Here is a 16,982-nt window from a genome sequence, read left to right on the forward strand (position 1 = left end):
CATGATGGTTCCCCAGAAAAATCCCGGATGTTGTAGGGTTTTGATTTCAAAATAAAAGTGTGAAGTTGGCACGAAAACAGAACGAACAGTTGCTTTTGTGGTGTAAAGAGCATCACATCGCAACGTAGCCTACTGCAACTACAGAACCTAGGACGTACCACTTGATAAATTCAAATTACCCAACTACTTTAAACCTGACACCTCGTTCTGTTAGTTATAGCCTATTTTAAATGCCACCATTTTCTCTTCTTCTTTATTAGGCTTGATTTTGAGTTGATACCATGTGTAATGTGATTAAATCGCCGCTGCAGTCCTTATATGTGCAAACCTGGCCGATTAAATGTTAGGGTGAAAGACTGTTCAATAATGAGGGTGTAATAGGCCTACATAGTGTATTTGTGTACATAATGCACATGCATTTTTTCTACAAAATTTCAGTGGACATGTTTTTGTATTGCTTATTTCTTGTGCTCATATTAGGCTATATTCTTCTCTTGGGAGTTTGAGCGACTGCATCTGACACAATCTCCCACTGGGGATCAATAAAGTATTTCTGACTCTGATTTTATTTCGAGATTAATGACCGGAAGTCCTTCATTCGTTTGGTCTAACTTGGCACTAGTGAGAGCTGAGAAGAGCGCCCCGATTGCGAAATCAGCGGCTGAGTGCTCGTTTGGCTCTGTGACCACAGGCTGAAGAGGCGCAGGGGACATTTGTTTTTTTCATTCAGCCAGACCAGACGGGATAGTTAACCGGTGCGGCTGCCGAGCAAAGTGCCATGAGCATCAGGCTGGAAACCTAAAAAAAAAAAAAAAAACACTGAGGTTTGGAAAAGGGGAAGATGCCTCATGGACCGCTCCATCACCAGTGCGCCAGTTCAGGGCATCCCAAAAGCCGAATAACAAAGAAATGCCGAGGTTTAGCGCCAGATGGATCGCTGTGGTCGTGCTGATTTTCGTGGTCAGCGGCGTTTTCTTCTTCTGCGAGTACCTCATTTATTTCCCGACGATCCTGAAGTGTGCTTGGCCGAAGATCAGTCATGTGCGTGGGGGAGAGGGCATTGACGGCCGGCCGATGGACTCAACTCTTCGCGCAATGGTGCTGTCGGACACGCACCTTCTCGGAGCCGTCGGGGGACACTGGTTCGACAAGCTGAGAAGGTATTTCAGCACTCATTCATTGCTGTAATCTCGATGCAATCCCTCAAATCCCCCCTCCCCTCTCCCGGCCCCCACTCCCCCCCTACCCCCCACCCCCTCTTGCATGTGGTCAACACAGCTCTGCAGAAGTGATTTGTAAACAACAATAACACCGGTGACCGACATGTGTCCAAACGCACAGGGAATGGCAGATGGAGAGGGCTTTCCAGACCGCACTGTGGCTGCTCAGGCCCGAAATAGTGTTTATTCTCGGGGATATCTTCGACGAAGGCAAGTGGAGCTCGCAGAAGGTATGCAGAGCTCCTTCACGCTGCTTTGTCTCCAACACTGATGATGTTTATGCAATATGTGCATGCACAGGGCCACCGGTCCCCAGCTTTCGTGAGCCATGCAGGCCCAAGAGCATGCAGGTTGTCACTCCAAGCCAAACAGACAGGGCAGCTGCGACCTGCGTCCTTCTGACTCTAATTCATGGGAATTCCTATACCATGAAATATGATTGCAGTGAAGCACTCACTAGATTCTCATTAATTTTCTGAACTGAGAGGCATTCATGTCTTAATTTGTATGCCATGGCTATTTTGCCAGAGGAAGAATCCAAACCCTTGAATTTGTCCTTGACACAAAATGAAAGAGAAATATTAAACATGGCAACAGGGATAATTTCGATACATATCACTATGGAAACCATGATGTAAATCTGGTAGAAGTGGACATCAAGATGTAGCTGAAGGTATTTAATAGGAGATATTGGTCCCCTGCAGGTACAAATATGATTAAAGAATCTAAATCAAAGCCCGTGGTGACCCGCAGGGATCCCATTAACTCTCATGGGTTTCCCAGGGGAGTTTTCCATAAGGGATAATTGAAAACTGTTGGCAGACGCTACAATGCTGCCTGTGTTGTTCATCCTACAGGACTGGGAGGATGATGTGCGCCGTTTCCACAGGATGTTCAGGCATACCACTGACACTGAACTGGTTGTGCTTGTTGGAAATCATGACATCGGCTTCCATTACGAGTAAGATTATGCTTTACAGTCTCATTTTATTGGCTACAACCTTTGATCTTTGATACCGTCTGGCTCTGTAGATCATTATCAGGCTCACTCTGAGAAAAAAAAAAAAAAAAAACTACATATGGCAGTGGTTCCTAGACTCCTGTCTGGGGAGTGAAGAGGCTCCCTGAGTGGTTTCAAGATGGTCCCCAGCAAAATGAGTTGTAGCCTAGTTTAATTCCACTGTTTCTTCACTCCCTAGACATTGGCAGGGTGGTATAATGTATGAGAGTGACAGTTTTGATTAATGGATTCATTATTCTAGTCACAAAATTATGCATGCAGTCAAATCTGACCACAAAAGTGTTCTCAGATCGCGTTCATAGGGATGAAAGCTTATCATGTGTGTCTGCTGGGAAGTCCTTGACTTAAAAAGTTCAGCTCCAAGGGAGGCGGAAGTTATTGGTTGCTTGAAAACATCACACAAAGCCTTGTATATTCATGCAACAAAGCCGGTACACAAAAAGAGCAGATTGGCTTCCTCCATATTACATTTCCTTTGAGGAAAATATTTGATGAGACAAATACTTAAAATTTCAGTCAGATATATGTGATTTTTTTTGTTGGAAACTGTTTTTCTTAACATCATAGGAAAGGGAATCAGCAGCGTGCCTCATTATACTGAGATGCACTAATCTATACACTATGGTGCTTTTTGCCTGTGATTTCATGGAGAGGATAGGCAGGATTAGGGAGACATGCAGTGGCTTAAATGTGCTTTGATACGACATTTGCAGCAGGAAGTAAAATGGCACACCTCTTATGTAACAGTGGAATGATATACGGCTGGAGCTTTAGAAAGCGACAGCGCAGCAGGTCTGAGGAGAGCGGCCTGTGATGTGCACTTCTGTCTCTGCAGGATGGACTGGTTCAAGTTGCAGCGCTTCGAGAAAGTCTTCAACGCCACCTCCACTAGGATCGTCACCAAGAAGGGAGTCAAGTGAGTAACAAATGTCAAACTGGGCTGCCCAGGACTTGACGCAGAGCTGCACGGAGGACCTGGGATTCAGAGGTCACAGGCTTAATCCCCTGTGTGCCAAAGTGCCTCTGAGCCCGACACCAGTTTTAGCATCCTGTGGCCTGAAATATGTGTTGATGTGTTGACAATAAACACACAAAAGGAGAAGTCAAGGCATGCTGTGTGAGAAACGATAAAGAAAATAGATAGATGGGATTTTATTTGCATTGGGTGACACATGTGAAACAAGGTTATTATGTTATTATATATTATGGATATTATGAACCAAATTTAGGATGAAAGCTACATGTAAAAACTGTCAGATGGAATTTTAAAACTTGTAATCTGGAATAAAAAATAAAGCAGCTCCCTGTCAAAATCATAATCTGAACCAAAACTATTTTCAAACTAAACCAAAATAAGAATATAGGCCTGGTGAAGTCATGTCTAGTCTCTTTTTTGTTTGTTTGTTAGGAGGGGGAGAAGAAAATTGGATTAGGAATGACAAATTTAGAAGGAATTATGAATGGGAAAAATAGGAATCCTTAAAATATCTGATTTAATATTTGTATTACGTAATACCTGTTACAAACATTTACAAAATGTCTGTTCTTAACTTCCAGGATTAAATTCTTTTAAAATACCTCCCCTACCATAAAAACTAAAAATACTGAAGTAACAACTGAAACTAAATAGAAACTATAACTAAATATTTCTAATACGAAATTAATCTAGACTGACAAGCTGAAACCAGACAATTATAATAAAGAGAAAAACAAACCCCAGATTTACATAATAATCATGATTTTAAAAAACTTGCATTTTCACAACATCATTCATCAACATGTCGATGCCTCTTTTTAATTCATTAAGAAAAAAAATGAAACTGTGCAGTGCAGCAGCATTTCAACAGGATTTTTTTTCTCTGTAATCTGCTCAGGCCTGTCAGAGAGGCCTTTGTGATGAAGCCTGGAAATTAACTTGAACCTCAGTGTGCGTTCTGAGTCTGGTTCACCTGAGAGAAACGGATCAAACCACGACATTTCTGAACTATTAGAAATCTACGACGGCGTACCAGGGCCATAGAGAAAAAATTATGGAGCTAGGGGAGGAGAGGGGTGTTGTTCAGAGAAAAAAACTTTAAGAATTTCAGAGGTTTTTTCCTCATCAATATACGACATTAATCTCTGTTGTTTTTTTTTCCCCTTAGAATGTTACCCTCTCCTCCCCCGGCTCTGTAGTTTTTTTTTTTTTTTCTCCCTGCAGTGGCCCCAGTAAGCCGCTGTAGAAATCATCCCGGTGTGATAATGTGTGTTTGATGGTGCTTTGCTGTGTGTCTCCTCAGCTTTCTGCTGGTGAACAGCGTGGCCCTTCATGGTGACGGCTGTCCGATCTGCCAGTCGGTGGAGAGGGAGCTGATCAAACTCTCCAGAGACCTCAACTGCTCTCTTCAGGTGGGGATCAGATTCCTGCGATAAGACAACGATCAATACTGTGGTGGCAAGTCAACACCAGGGTTTTGAAAACAATACCAGTGGCCAATTGAACCAATCAACTCAACTACTGTTTAGATAGATAGATAGATAGATAGATAGATGTACTTTATTGATCCCAAAGTCATGCAGCAGCAGGTTGAGCAGACGTTATGCAGGAATAATATTAGACAACACAAAAGAGAAATCTGTATCTTAAGAAAAATAAAACACAACAAATAACACAATCAACACAGTGGATCAGTACAAAGAATATAAGAAAGAAGAACAACCTTTGCCTCCACTATAAGAGTAATAATAAAATATATATATATATATATATATATATAGATATATATATATATATATATATATACTAAAATATATCTACAGAATATCTATAGATCTTTCACCTTTGAACCTTTGCATAAACTGTATGTATAATGAAATATATCTGCAAAACATCAGAATAGAAAATGCATATATGGAATAGATGTAAATTCATAATTTATGATTTTTAATATAATTTCAATGTGGCTGACTGGGTGGCAGAGACTGTCAGCTGTATGGAAAAACATTTTTATAATATATATAATTCAGCTTATAAGTATACATAGAACATATATCTATATATAATTAAATAAAAAATATATAGATGTAAATATTTATTTTAATTATGTGTTGATATATATTCTATATATACTTATAAACTGAATTAAGGTGAACTTGCCAGAGTAGTATTGACTTTTATTATTGTTTGTTATTGTAATATGAGGGTATTATGATAATATGAGGGTATTTTTTTATATCACAATATGGTGACATGCTGTGTTGTCTTTTCCTGGTTTTCCTGGAGTTTTCTGAACGTATTAGATGTTTATAGCTGCTCTGTTATTCGCCTCTACCTGCTTAGTCATCATATCCACATCGCCACAAGGATTTTTTTTTTTTTTTACGAAGAAAATAGGGACTAAAGATCTAAATATCAATACCATTATAGGAGAATTTGGCCAGCCCTGCCTCGCTCTGTGTTCTTATTGCCTTATTCAAATACCTGAATCACTTAAAGCTGCAGTTTATAGGAGTGTAAATCAAAATGAGAGCAGATAAAACCATCACAACAGGACATTTTCATTCAGCTCCTCTGATTTGAAACCACTAGTTAGTTGGGTTGCCTTGTTTTCTGTTTGAAGGCTGTGGGTCAAAGTTTCTGTTTCCCTGTTAATATTTATACCAAGCCTTCGCTGTGCTATCAAATCAGGTGTTGAGAATCATGGAGTTTCACCGGTATTGATTGGTATTAAACTTTATTCATATAGCACTTTTCATACAAAGAAATGTACCGGTAATTCAAAGTACTCGACAAAATAAAAAAGAGCAGAAACAAAGGGTAATATAAAAACACAGGAATTTAAAACACATTAAAACAGTTAATGAAATAATTAAGAAGTAAATAAAAAGATTGAAGAATACAATTGTATATTAAAACCACTCCTGAGGTTAAAAGCTAGGCTCAAGAGGTGAGTTTGAAAATTCCTTTTAAATGCATTAAGTGGCGACGCGGTGCTCAGGTCCTCTGGCAGGCCGTCCCAAAGACACAAAATGCTGCCTCGCCAGACGCCCTGGTCCCTCTCCTGGGAGCAACCGGAGGACCCGAGTGACCGCCGGGGCACATGTCTGTATCGGGGGCTGAGGCCATTTAGAGATTTATTCACTCATAAAAGAATCTTAAAATGCCATTAAAAGCCAGCGAGGAGGTTTTAGGACGGGGTAATGTGCGGTCTCCGGCTGGTCTTTGTCAGCAGGCGGGCTGTAATCTGCCCAGTGCGCTCTCAGGTGGACCAGACAGGAAAGCACTACAGTAATTAACTACCAAAACTCCGAGTACGCCGACATCCCCATTAGTTTCTGGAAGTCAGTCACACACTGAGAGCCTGTCAGAACCTCAGACGAACTCCACAAGTGCTCATGTGGTGTGAAAAACGTGAGGCAAGTGATGAAAAGACTGAGGGGGGAAAAAAAACTCTTGAATTGCTAAAGAGAAAAAAAAAAATCCTGATTCTATATCTGTGATCCAATCATACTTGGGATGAGAGTTTTGTTCTTTGACACATCAGCAGTATCTGCAGCCTCCACAGATCTTGAAACGGCTCGGAAAAGGAGTTTAGGCGGCGTGATAAAAGTGGCTGTTGACAGACTTTTTGCCTGTAAACAGTCGCCGTCCTCCCCGAGCAGAGGCAGGGGGGAGGAGACGGACATGAAATAAAAATGTTGACTGGTGTTCAGGAGTGCAGCATGTGATTGCAGACAAGACAGTCAATGAATAGTTGATGTGTGTGTGTGTGTGTGTGTGTGTGTGTGTGTGTGTGTAGAGCGTGCAGTCCAGCGGCAGCGTGAAGGACAACTGTGAAGGCTCGCAGCTCTATCCTCCCACACCGCCCGTCATGTTACAGGTACACACACGTCAGCGTGGGTGGTTTCCACTTTGCTGTCATTAACACGACTGGAATAAACTTCTCACGGCCACAAAAACTGAACTGGGAAAAGTTGGCTTCTTCATTGGCTCATTTGTATTTTCTTTTTTCTTTTTTTTTTTAACTTTAATCCATTGACTCCAGTGATTTCACGATCTTCAGTTCATCTCACAATGTGATGTATGATTTTCTGACCAATCACAATGAGTTTGGCAGGTGAATTAGCAGCCTGGATTGGTTGAGCCAGGTGTCGCTGGGTAGATTTTACTGTTACTATTTAGTAATTAAGTAATTAATAGTACTATTTGGTATTACTGTTTACTATTTTACCAGGTGAACCAGTGATTTCCTTACAGACAAGACAGTTGACAAGGACCTATCACCTAATCATTTCCCATTGATTACACCTGTGGCCGAGGCGATGTAATTTGCTCATTTGCAGCCTGAGGAAGGTCACACTTCACACTATTCTTTATTCTGGTTGCCATCAGCCTCCCGAAAGTCTGTAAGCTTCCTGAGGTTCACGCAACAAAAGCAACGATAAAAACAAGCAATGATTAAAATCACGTTGTATCGATAACACCAAAAGACAAATACAAGCCAAAGTAAATAAGTAAGATTACTCTACATATGAAACAAATATAGTAACCAACAATGAAAACAAAAATGGAACTGGAAAAATGGCAAATATGTGGCAAGGAAAAGCATAAAAAAAATGAAGAAAATCAAAAATTCTGAGACAGAAAAAACCCAATAATATCCATAAGAAATTCAGGAGTTTTTTTGAGTGACTCTGCCAGAGCATCTATTCTTTTTTTGTTTGAAATTACCGGAAAGGTCACACCTGCTCCACAGGTCAGACTCACGGTGCGTTTGGATGATCCTCGGCAACTCGAGCACCCACCTGTCAGCGCCAGAAATCAGCAGTCGAACAGTGGAAATTAAATACGAGCACTAAGCCCAGGCTTTATAATGTGTGTAAATGATTTTAACCCAGTGCAGGCCAGCCAGCACACAAGATACTGCTCCATCCACTTTATTAGGTCCACCTGCACAATCTTAATACATTCCAATCCAAATGTTTCGCCTTAAAGTTTGCTTTCCTGCTGCCTGTAATGCTCAGGTTTTCTTTCTGTCACAGTAACAGAGGTGTTCATTCAATTCTGTGTTTGGCACTGAGCTCATAGTTAGTGCTGCTGTTGGACTGGACTGCATTTTACTCAGAGGTGTTTCCACTATTCTGTCTCTCCTCACGCATATAAACAGGGAGGACAAAAAATTAGAAACACCTCTCAATATAACGTAGTCCAGTGCAAGATCTCTGCAAACTACAACCTCAATAATAAACATAGAATTAAGTTGACACATTCTCCACAAAGTCAACACAAGAACTGAACATGATGAACTTTGTTAAAAGGTAGAATTGATGGCAGAGCTGCTGCACTGAACTGCATTAGACTGTACAGGTGGAGCTGATAAAGTGGACAGTGTGCATCAGTGAGTCCATTACCACCCAAACACAAACACCTGGTGATGATGAGCAGGTCAGGAGACAGTTTTCTGACTTCAGCAGGAGATGAGATCCACCTGAACGCAGCATCATTTTGACTGTCACTGGAGGAGATAATGGGCACTCTCCATTTGGATGTGCTGCATATTACATGGTGACAAGGGCAAAAAAAAAAAATGGAATGTAAGCAGTTTATACTCTACATGACTCCTGCCCAGCTGATCAGACACTGGGAGACGCGGTGGTGCCGTCCAGGCCAAACATCAAACTCACACTGCAGGTCTGAACAGGAGCAGCAGACCTACATTAAGTTTTCAGTGTGTCAGTGTGACTGACATCAAGTTCTTGTTTATTTCTGTGGTCACCGTCATGATGCAGAGCACGTGGTCATCCTCTCCTCTAATGCTGAGTCAGCACAGCACAACCGGCATGTGCTGGTTTGTGTGCCAGATTTAAACGGAGAGGACGGCACTGACCGGTGCGGTGCCGAGAATAGCTCCCCTGCCAGAAAGTGACTTCTTTTGGCCAAAGCGCTGCATTTTATGACACGTTTCATGTGATATTGCAGTTATCATACATTTTTGAGGAAATAGTATACAGATATGAATTATTCCTATGTATTACTGAACACTTTAAGGATTTCTATACTTTAAGCTGATTAAAAAAAGAGGGATGCCTTGGTAACTTTTACTACTGAAGCTATTTTGGCCACAGTGTCCTTGGTTTGAATCCGGCCCAGGCCCTTTGCTGCATGTCATCTCCTCTGTCTGCCCTGCCTTCCCTCTCTCGATTCACTGTCTGTCTAATAATACCAAAAAATAATAATCTAAAAAAAAAAAAGAGAGAGAGAAAACAGGTGACTGATATAGTGAAATCTTCAGCCGCAGTCTTCATTCTAAGGTAAAAATGAGGTGATGCAATGATTAATGTGGCCAGAAATATTAGTAAGATTTTCTTTTCACTGGCGCTGTGCAGGTCGGATTTTAGAGTGCACCAAATTATACATCAGCGAACAGTTTTAAGGGGTTTTGCAAATGTCATGAAATCACTGGAGAGGGTCGACACATGTTGCCTTGAAGTGCTGAGAGAGATTCAGAGTGCTGTTCGGGCCTCGAGATCTCAGGCAGGCAAACGCAGCGTCCTCTTTGGCATCTCCTCTCAAAACTCACCAATACAAATGATGTGATTATCATTATTAATATCATCCATTTTAAAGAATAGAGTTGGTTAGTGGCTGCACATGTGCGGCTGTTGTCAGAGCTTCATATTTCTTTTCCACACATGAGCAAAGGTCGCTTGTTCCCCTGACTGGCTGCTCTGCTCCCCAGCACTACCCTCTGTACCGGGTGAGCGACGCCGGCTGCACGGGCCAGGACGCTGCACCGCCTGAAGAGCGACATCTGCTGTTCAGAGAGAAGTACGACGTGTTGTCAAAAGAGGCCTCCCAGAGGGTGAGCATCCAGCACTCCAACCACACTGCCTGTCGTTTCTTTTTCTTTTTTTCCCCCCGTCTCTCTCTCTCGCAGCACAGATTTCCTCTGAAGCCGCGTTACCCAGTGAAAATACAACACTGCTGCCTGCTGTCAGAATGAGTCCCGTACAGAAATAACAGATGATGATGATGATGATGATGAAATTGATGATGTAAGCGAGCAGCAACCGGTTTCCTCTCGGCTACATGTTAAAACACCGGCTTGTCCACTGTCTCTTGTTGCTCAGCTACTGCAGTGGTTTAAGCCCCGCCTCATCCTGAGTGGCCACACCCACAGCGGATGCGAGGTTCTCCATGACAACAAGTACCCAGAAATCAGCGTGCCGTCCTTCAACTGGAGGAACCGCAACAACCCCAGCTTCATCCTGGTAACTATGACACCGCTGTGATGTGAAGAGTTTTGCTCCAAAAATAGTTATCCACCATATGGTGTAAAAAAAAAAAAAAAAAAAAAAAGACAAATGCTTTTTAGGAAATGATGTTAGGACAAAAATAAAACATAAATGGCATTTGGAGGATTGTGGGTAACCTAATTCCCCGGGAAGAGAAAATGATAACACTTGTACAGACAGAATCCTCTATTAGATTCAGCATCAACATCTGACAACATCTGAATTATTATTTTGAAGAGAAAAAAAAGGATGCAGACTGCAAACTCCTCATGTTTACCTCACGGCGTACAACCGTCCAGATGATGGATGAACAGTAGCTTTCACGCTGATTAATTTTTTTGAACAAAATAAGAGAGTAATCCCTCCGACCTCTACCTGTTCAATCAAATATCTAATGCATCGTTGCGCATTAGAGAAAATTCAGTGCATGCCAGACTTCTGTGTCAAAGTTTAATTTATTTGACAAGCTGTGATCTCACCTGTGCCGGAAAAAAATGGACATCATGGACAGATCAGTCCCATAAAGGTGCCCTCCACCTTTTTATGTTTATGTGCCTTAAAAAGATCATTTCCATGTCTATAAGGCTTTTGAAAAGTCTATCTCAGATCAGTAAAGTAAGGAATTTCAAAGTATTGAAATAAGTAAATAAATGCATAACTAATTTCCTTGTAAAATAAGAAAATAAGGGAAAAAATCTGCAACAAGTTATCCACCAACATGACTGTTGTTGTTAATTGTTTTGGTGTGTTTTAAATTTTAGTCAAGGAAAGAAACCCTCACAATTCATGTTTTAGAAAATCATGGAAAAGTCAGGGAATTTTACATTTGATGGAGTGAGAATCCTGTGGTTTTTTTTAATTAATTAATTTATTTGTAATGACCTGTCCTTTTGTCAAACTTATTATTTTATCTTGTGTATTATGCAAACTTTCCCTTTATCGCTTCAGTTGATGTTATAAAAGTGCAGCAAAGGCTGGACTCTGAGGGAGGAAATGTGCAAAAACATTAAGAGAAGGTGCACATTTTTGGTTCACTTTTGAAAAACAAAGAAAAAAAACGTTCAGCACTGATAATTATCTTACTGTCAAGTGGCTCTAATGTGTTGCTAAAAATGTGACTGAAAAGTAAATCTAGAGGTATTGATAATATGGGTTAGGATTAGACTAAAGTCAAACAGACAAGAGGCATAGTTGAATGAACACTGAACTATGCAAATCAAGTAGGGATGTACTGATATGTTTTTTAGGCTGATACCAATACACACTGTATCTTAACACCCATAAGAGCTGATAATAATGTGCATTTTTGTTAAGAATCGTAATACAAATGCATGTTCAAAACAGGTTTGGCTTGTCTGACAGGCTTATCTTAAGACAGTTTTGTTTAAACAGAAGATCATGTTAGTTTTACTTTGTTTGCAAAATTTTGCACTCATCTTAAGTGACACACTCCAAGAATAAAGGTCACACAAGTGCCAAATTCACAGTCAGCCAAATACAGATAGTAAAAATAATATTGGAACGATACAAATGTGGTTTCTAAAAGCAGATATTGGCCCGATACCAAAAGTCTGCGGATGTATCGGTCTGTTATCGGTCTGCTCCTGAAACAAAGTGTTGCCAAAGTGTGTCATCCACCAGTAATGTGAAGTGAGGAGAGCCAAAACATCTGTTTGTCCTGACAGCACTGAAATCCTCACCTCTGAACCCATAAAATTCACCAGTGCTATCCCACTCCCCCTCCTCCAGGCGTCGTTCTCAGCCGGCAGCTACGCTCTGTCCAAGTGTTTCCTCCCGGAGGAGAGCACGGTCATCGCCGTCTACTGCTCGGCCGGCGCCTGCCTGCTCTTCTTGTTCCTGGCTCACTGTCTGTGGATGAAAGGCCTGCTGCAGTGTTTCAGCCTCTGCCTCCTGGGCAAGCACAAGTCCCTGTGAACTCCGTTTCCCAGCTCACCCAGCGCCGGGCCGCAGCCACCAGCCCACCGGGGATGGTAAAATAAATACTTGATTTGAGGATTTGCAAATGTGACGTTCCTCTACCGAATGGGCCAAAAATGTGTTCACACTACCTTGATTTGGTTGTCAAAATATTTTGCTGCACTGTGAAGGACATCCAGCACATAAAAATGTATATTTTAAAGGTCTTAAAACACTCAAACTTGATTACTTGTGATATCGATGATGATAATAATGGGGTTATAGTGATGACAAAGCTGACATGAGCCAAATAGTTTTCAAATTATTACTGACACTTGTTTTAACTTCTTTTTGGAGAACCAGATGGATGGGTTTGCTACATCAGGAAAACTGTCAGGTGAACTGTCAAGCACAGAAAAGTGAATTTCACTGACTTTCAAATACTCTTCTGTGATTGGCTAAATGGTGTGGCCCTCATTTTATTTGCCTATGTAGAAAACTTCACACATCTGGCATTTACACAAGATGAAACGACAAAAATGTATATGTAAATACCATTTGTCTCAGACCTGACATGAGGTTTTAGCTGGTCAGATGTATGTTGGTGGTTTATGTCTCTTCACTCTGATATTAACCTGTGATCTGATGTAAGCACTTTGATAGTTTTACATCCTGAACAGTTGTTTCCGTTTTTGAATTAATGTCCGATAATGCATCCAGATTGACACTGGTTTCTCTTCGTTTTTATGACGCACATCTTAATATATTTATTGCTGACTTTTTGTGCCAAATGTTTGTGAGGGTTTTTGCCAAACTGTTCTGAATTGCCAAAAAGTTTGTGATGAACTGTACATAATAATAAAGCAGAATCTGCCATCTTACAAGTGTGAGGGATTGATTATTGGGAACTCAGGCATGGATGAGGACCGCTCCTCACACTGGAAAATGTCACAATACATTACGTAACATTCAACTGTTATGTTGTCACCTTATAATTCAAGACATGGAAATTAGGGCCAGGTGAGGTGGACAGAATAAATATTACCATAATCAAAAGAAATGATTCTGACACCAACATCAGCTAACATATGCAAAATCATGTCAAATACACATTGTAGACATTTTACTGATTTTGAGTTGCAGCCCCCTTTGCACAATCCACATTGCAGTTGTCCCAAAAGCTTAACTGGTATAGATTTAATACGGGAAATCAATATGCAATAATGGCTTTTATGTGGCTTCACCTCATCAGTGTACTTCACTAAAAAGAGCAAAACATCCTTAGTATTTTGTACATTCATTGAACCGCATGGTGATAATAAAGTACGATCAAGCTGTAATCCCCAACTCACACTTGTGCTAATTTGGATCAGGTCTTAGTTTGAGAGATTTCATTTGACAACAGTTGGTGTGTCATGGTAACTCGGTATAATTTAATCATGATATGACTGTTGAAAGATGATAAACAAAAGCACTGAATTACCGCCCAGCCTGACCGGAAATCCTCTGGTTGACTTCCCATTATACTTGTCAAAAACTTGTGTAGGAACCTTTGCAATAAAATGAAAGTGGCATCCGTGACATAACCCAGCGGTAACAAATTTGCACACAACTGGACACCAAGATGGAAATAAAGCAAAGTCCTCTAATGTGCCTCTTTATTTAAAGAAAATAAAAATGTCATTTAATCATCCTCCCAGGCCAAACAAGGTTTCGCACCTCCAGTCAGTTCACTCTCTTTTGGGGATAGACGTGTACTGTAGCAGAAGAAAAGGCTGATGCTGTTTGTACAAGGAGAAGAGCTTGTCTTGTTGGGTGCTGCTCACACATTCATAGTGCCTGTGCCATTGGGTATGGCTCCAAAGGACCAAAGAATTACTAATATTGCACGCTCTCATTTATTCATCTCCATTCTAAACATGCTTTCCTATGTGTGTATGTATACATATTTACCGTATACATACATAGGTATGTACACCTAGGCACACACATAATTAAACATGTATAATTGTACATATATATTTATATAGACCTATAAATTTACATGTACATACATTTATAAAAGATTACACACAATGTACACTCGCTCTCATACACACACGCACGCACGCACACAATGCGTCTGTGAGTCTATGTTTGTTTTATGTACACATGCGCACAGGCACACACATCAGTACAGATCTCAAACATACTTCATATCGAAAAAACGTTGGTTCCTATTAAAACAACACCAGGTTGCAATTTGGACACTTTCAATGGATTTCCAATGTTTGTTTAAAGCTGTGAAATTCAAAACAAAAAGGAGGAAAAAAAAACAAAACAAAACAAAACAAACAAACAAAAAAAAAGGCATGGCGCTGCAACATCTGGTCTTCACTGCAGGTAAGTGGTTAATTTGCATAATGTATACAGGTTTTTAGGATTTTTTCCCTATTTTTTATTTTTTACTAAACAGCATTTCCTTTTTTTATAAACCAGAAAAAACTAAACTCTACAGAGAAAGTCCCCTACCCGCAGTCTTCCGCTGCCGATAGAGTTTGACATCAAGCTGTACAGCGCAGTCGAAAACATACTTACATCTGAGCTCATTTACAGGTACAGCCATAATCAAGGCACAAAGATCTACAAGTAGATTTGTTTTTCTTTCAATAAAGTTGTACAAAATAATATTACATTTTACAGTCTGTACAGGATAAATCAACCTTGCACAGTGTACAAGTTAACCAAAAAAAAAAAAAAAAAAAAAGAGAACAATACATTTTTCTCTCCCATCCCCACCCCTCCCACCCTATCCCGATCAATATCTCTAAGCTAAAAGGATGGTTGTGTGGAAAAAGGGACAGGTCCGAGTCTGTGGAGGCGGCAGCTCCATCTCCGTCCAGGACACACCAGGCTGAAAGCGGCGGCAGGGCTAAGGTGCAGAGAGCTCAGTCCTTCTCCTTCATTTGAATCCTTCTTCTTTCTTGTCATTTTCCTGACACCCCCACCCCTTTCCTCCTCCTCCTCGTCGTCCTCCCGTCCTCCCCCTGGCTCACTCCCTCCATCCGCTCCACATGTGTGTCTCTCAGCCGCTCGGTCCGCCCTGCAACTCGGCGCGCTAACATCGTGACAGAGTAATAAATATTGTGATGCTACATTGTGTGTATGCTTCCTCCAAAAAAAGTTATTAAGGAACCTGATGCAAAGTGCATTATCTCTTCATCCGCTCTTTTTTTTCTCTCCCCCCCTCCTCTCCTCTCTGTTCATCGTCTTCCACGTGGAGAGGAGAAGTACAGGAACTGTTATGGTGGGGGGGACGGGGCAAAGGGCAAAGGTCATGGTGGCGATGCCAGCTCTTTTAACCGGCAAGTGACACACAAACATAAACACACAAGCACACACTCGCAAGCACACCATTCCTGTCTCTTCCTTTCTCACTGACGCACACATTTACACACATACACACACATACACACACACAGCCTCTACACTGAGGTCCTGTAGGTGTGTTTTACGTATCCACACCCACCAGTCCAGGTCCAATGACAAAGCTAATGTCAAATAAGAAGGGCATGAAGGGGGGAGGGAGGAGGGGGAAATAAGGAGGTAGCCCAAGGCTTAGTGGAATGACAAAAAAAATCAAGGCATTCAAAAGGATTAAAAGATCAAAAAAAAAAAAAAAAGAAAAAAAAGAAAAAGCGGCACGCAACAACTTTGTTCCCCAACCTTCCTTTTACATCGGTGAAATGGGGATGAATAGGTCTCCAAAAAACAAAAAAAAAAAAAAAAGAAAAATACAAAAAGCTAACTTAAGAAGAGGAAGAGGATTTGACACACTTCAGTAGTACTTTATAGTCCTCAACAGGAAAGGTGGTCAGGGGTGGGTGGGTTTTGTTTTTTTCTTTTTTGGAGGGGCAGAGGGTGGGCTGCAGGGGGCGGGGCAGGGTGGGACTGGGGGTTAAGGATGCAGACTGGTGGAGAAAACACAGAAGGCTGATGGAGGCGCTCCCATCACAAGAGTTCGTACTGCCGGAGGTGCATTCTCTGGATGATGTCCCGGCAGTCGTTGAACACCCGCCGGATGTTCTCTGTGTCCACGGCGCAGGTGAAGTGGGGGTAGCAGTAGTGTCTGCCGTCGCCGCTCGCAGTGCTGATCCGCTGAGGGAGAGAGACGAGACACGTCAGGAGGGCTGAAACAGAATCTGGGACATTCAGAGGCTGTGAGAGTCGGCTCCTGTGTCGACAAGTATCCGGCCTGCTGAAGTGTCGGTGAACAAAGACACTGAATTCCTACCAGCAGCTGAACCTGACCTCTGACCTCCACGTGAAGACAATTTCCCTTCAGAGATCAATGAAGTATCACAAGGTGTTACAATGAAGACCCAGAAGAACCGCTGGCACGTAAAACCAAATCTGGTTCCAGTCCCTGTAACTTTAGCTAAGCATGATGAACTAATCTGTGCTGGAATTTACCTTTTCTAGGCTTCGTATCGGTAAAAGCACATGACCAAACAGCTGAATATGAGAATCGTCCAGACTGCGGTTTAACTTTTTGTTTACGGGTAAAAAGA

The 16,982-nt window shown here is 41.4% G+C and overlaps 2 protein-coding genes across 3 annotated transcripts in view; one reads left to right on the forward strand and one right to left on the reverse strand.

Moving 5' to 3' along the window:
• The first annotated feature begins 290 nt into the window (after positions 1–290).
• On the forward strand, positions 291–13,313 carry LOC115375805 (metallophosphoesterase 1). The gene is made up of 9 exons (XM_030075353.1): positions 291–1,160; positions 1,342–1,450; positions 2,078–2,181; positions 3,077–3,157; positions 4,521–4,629; positions 7,020–7,100; positions 9,960–10,082; positions 10,351–10,491; positions 12,265–13,313. The coding sequence occupies exons 1-9, from the start codon at positions 910–912 to the stop codon at positions 12,448–12,450; spliced, it is 1,185 nt and encodes a 394-aa protein (XP_029931213.1). The 5' UTR covers positions 291–909; the 3' UTR covers positions 12,451–13,313.
• Positions 13,314–15,199: 1,886 nt separating this feature from the next.
• gnal2 (guanine nucleotide binding protein (G protein), alpha activating activity polypeptide, olfactory type 2) overlaps positions 15,200–16,982 on the reverse strand; it is a 41,557-nt gene continuing 39,774 nt past the window's right edge. Inside the window, exon 12 of one of the 2 annotated variants that reach the window (XM_030074404.1) lies at positions 15,200–16,569. In XM_030074404.1, coding sequence (XP_029930264.1) covers positions 16,423–16,569 — 147 coding nt within the window. In that variant the 3' untranslated portion in view covers positions 15,200–16,422. The remainder of the gene's footprint in view (positions 16,570–16,982) is intronic. The other variant, XM_030074405.1, reaches the window with a different exon arrangement.

The sequence above is a fragment of the Myripristis murdjan genome, chromosome 17, assembly GCF_902150065.1.
Source record: "Myripristis murdjan chromosome 17, fMyrMur1.1, whole genome shotgun sequence".
NCBI lineage: Eukaryota > Metazoa > Chordata > Actinopteri > Holocentriformes > Holocentridae > Myripristis > Myripristis murdjan.

What these genes read in the sequence shown, in the direction of transcription:
- LOC115375805 (XM_030075353.1), top strand. Translation starts at nt 910, where the DNA reads ATGCCGAGGTTTAGCGCCAGATGGATCGCTGTGGTCGTGCTGATTTTC. An exon ending in CAAAAGAGGCCTCCCAGAGG is followed by an intron (nt 10,083 to 10,350) that starts GTGAGCATCCAG and finishes CTTGTTGCTCAG; the next exon opens with CTACTGCAGTGGTTTAAGCC. An exon ending in ACAACCCCAGCTTCATCCTG is followed by an intron (nt 10,492 to 12,264) that starts GTAACTATGACA and finishes CCCCTCCTCCAG; the next exon opens with GCGTCGTTCTCAGCCGGCAG.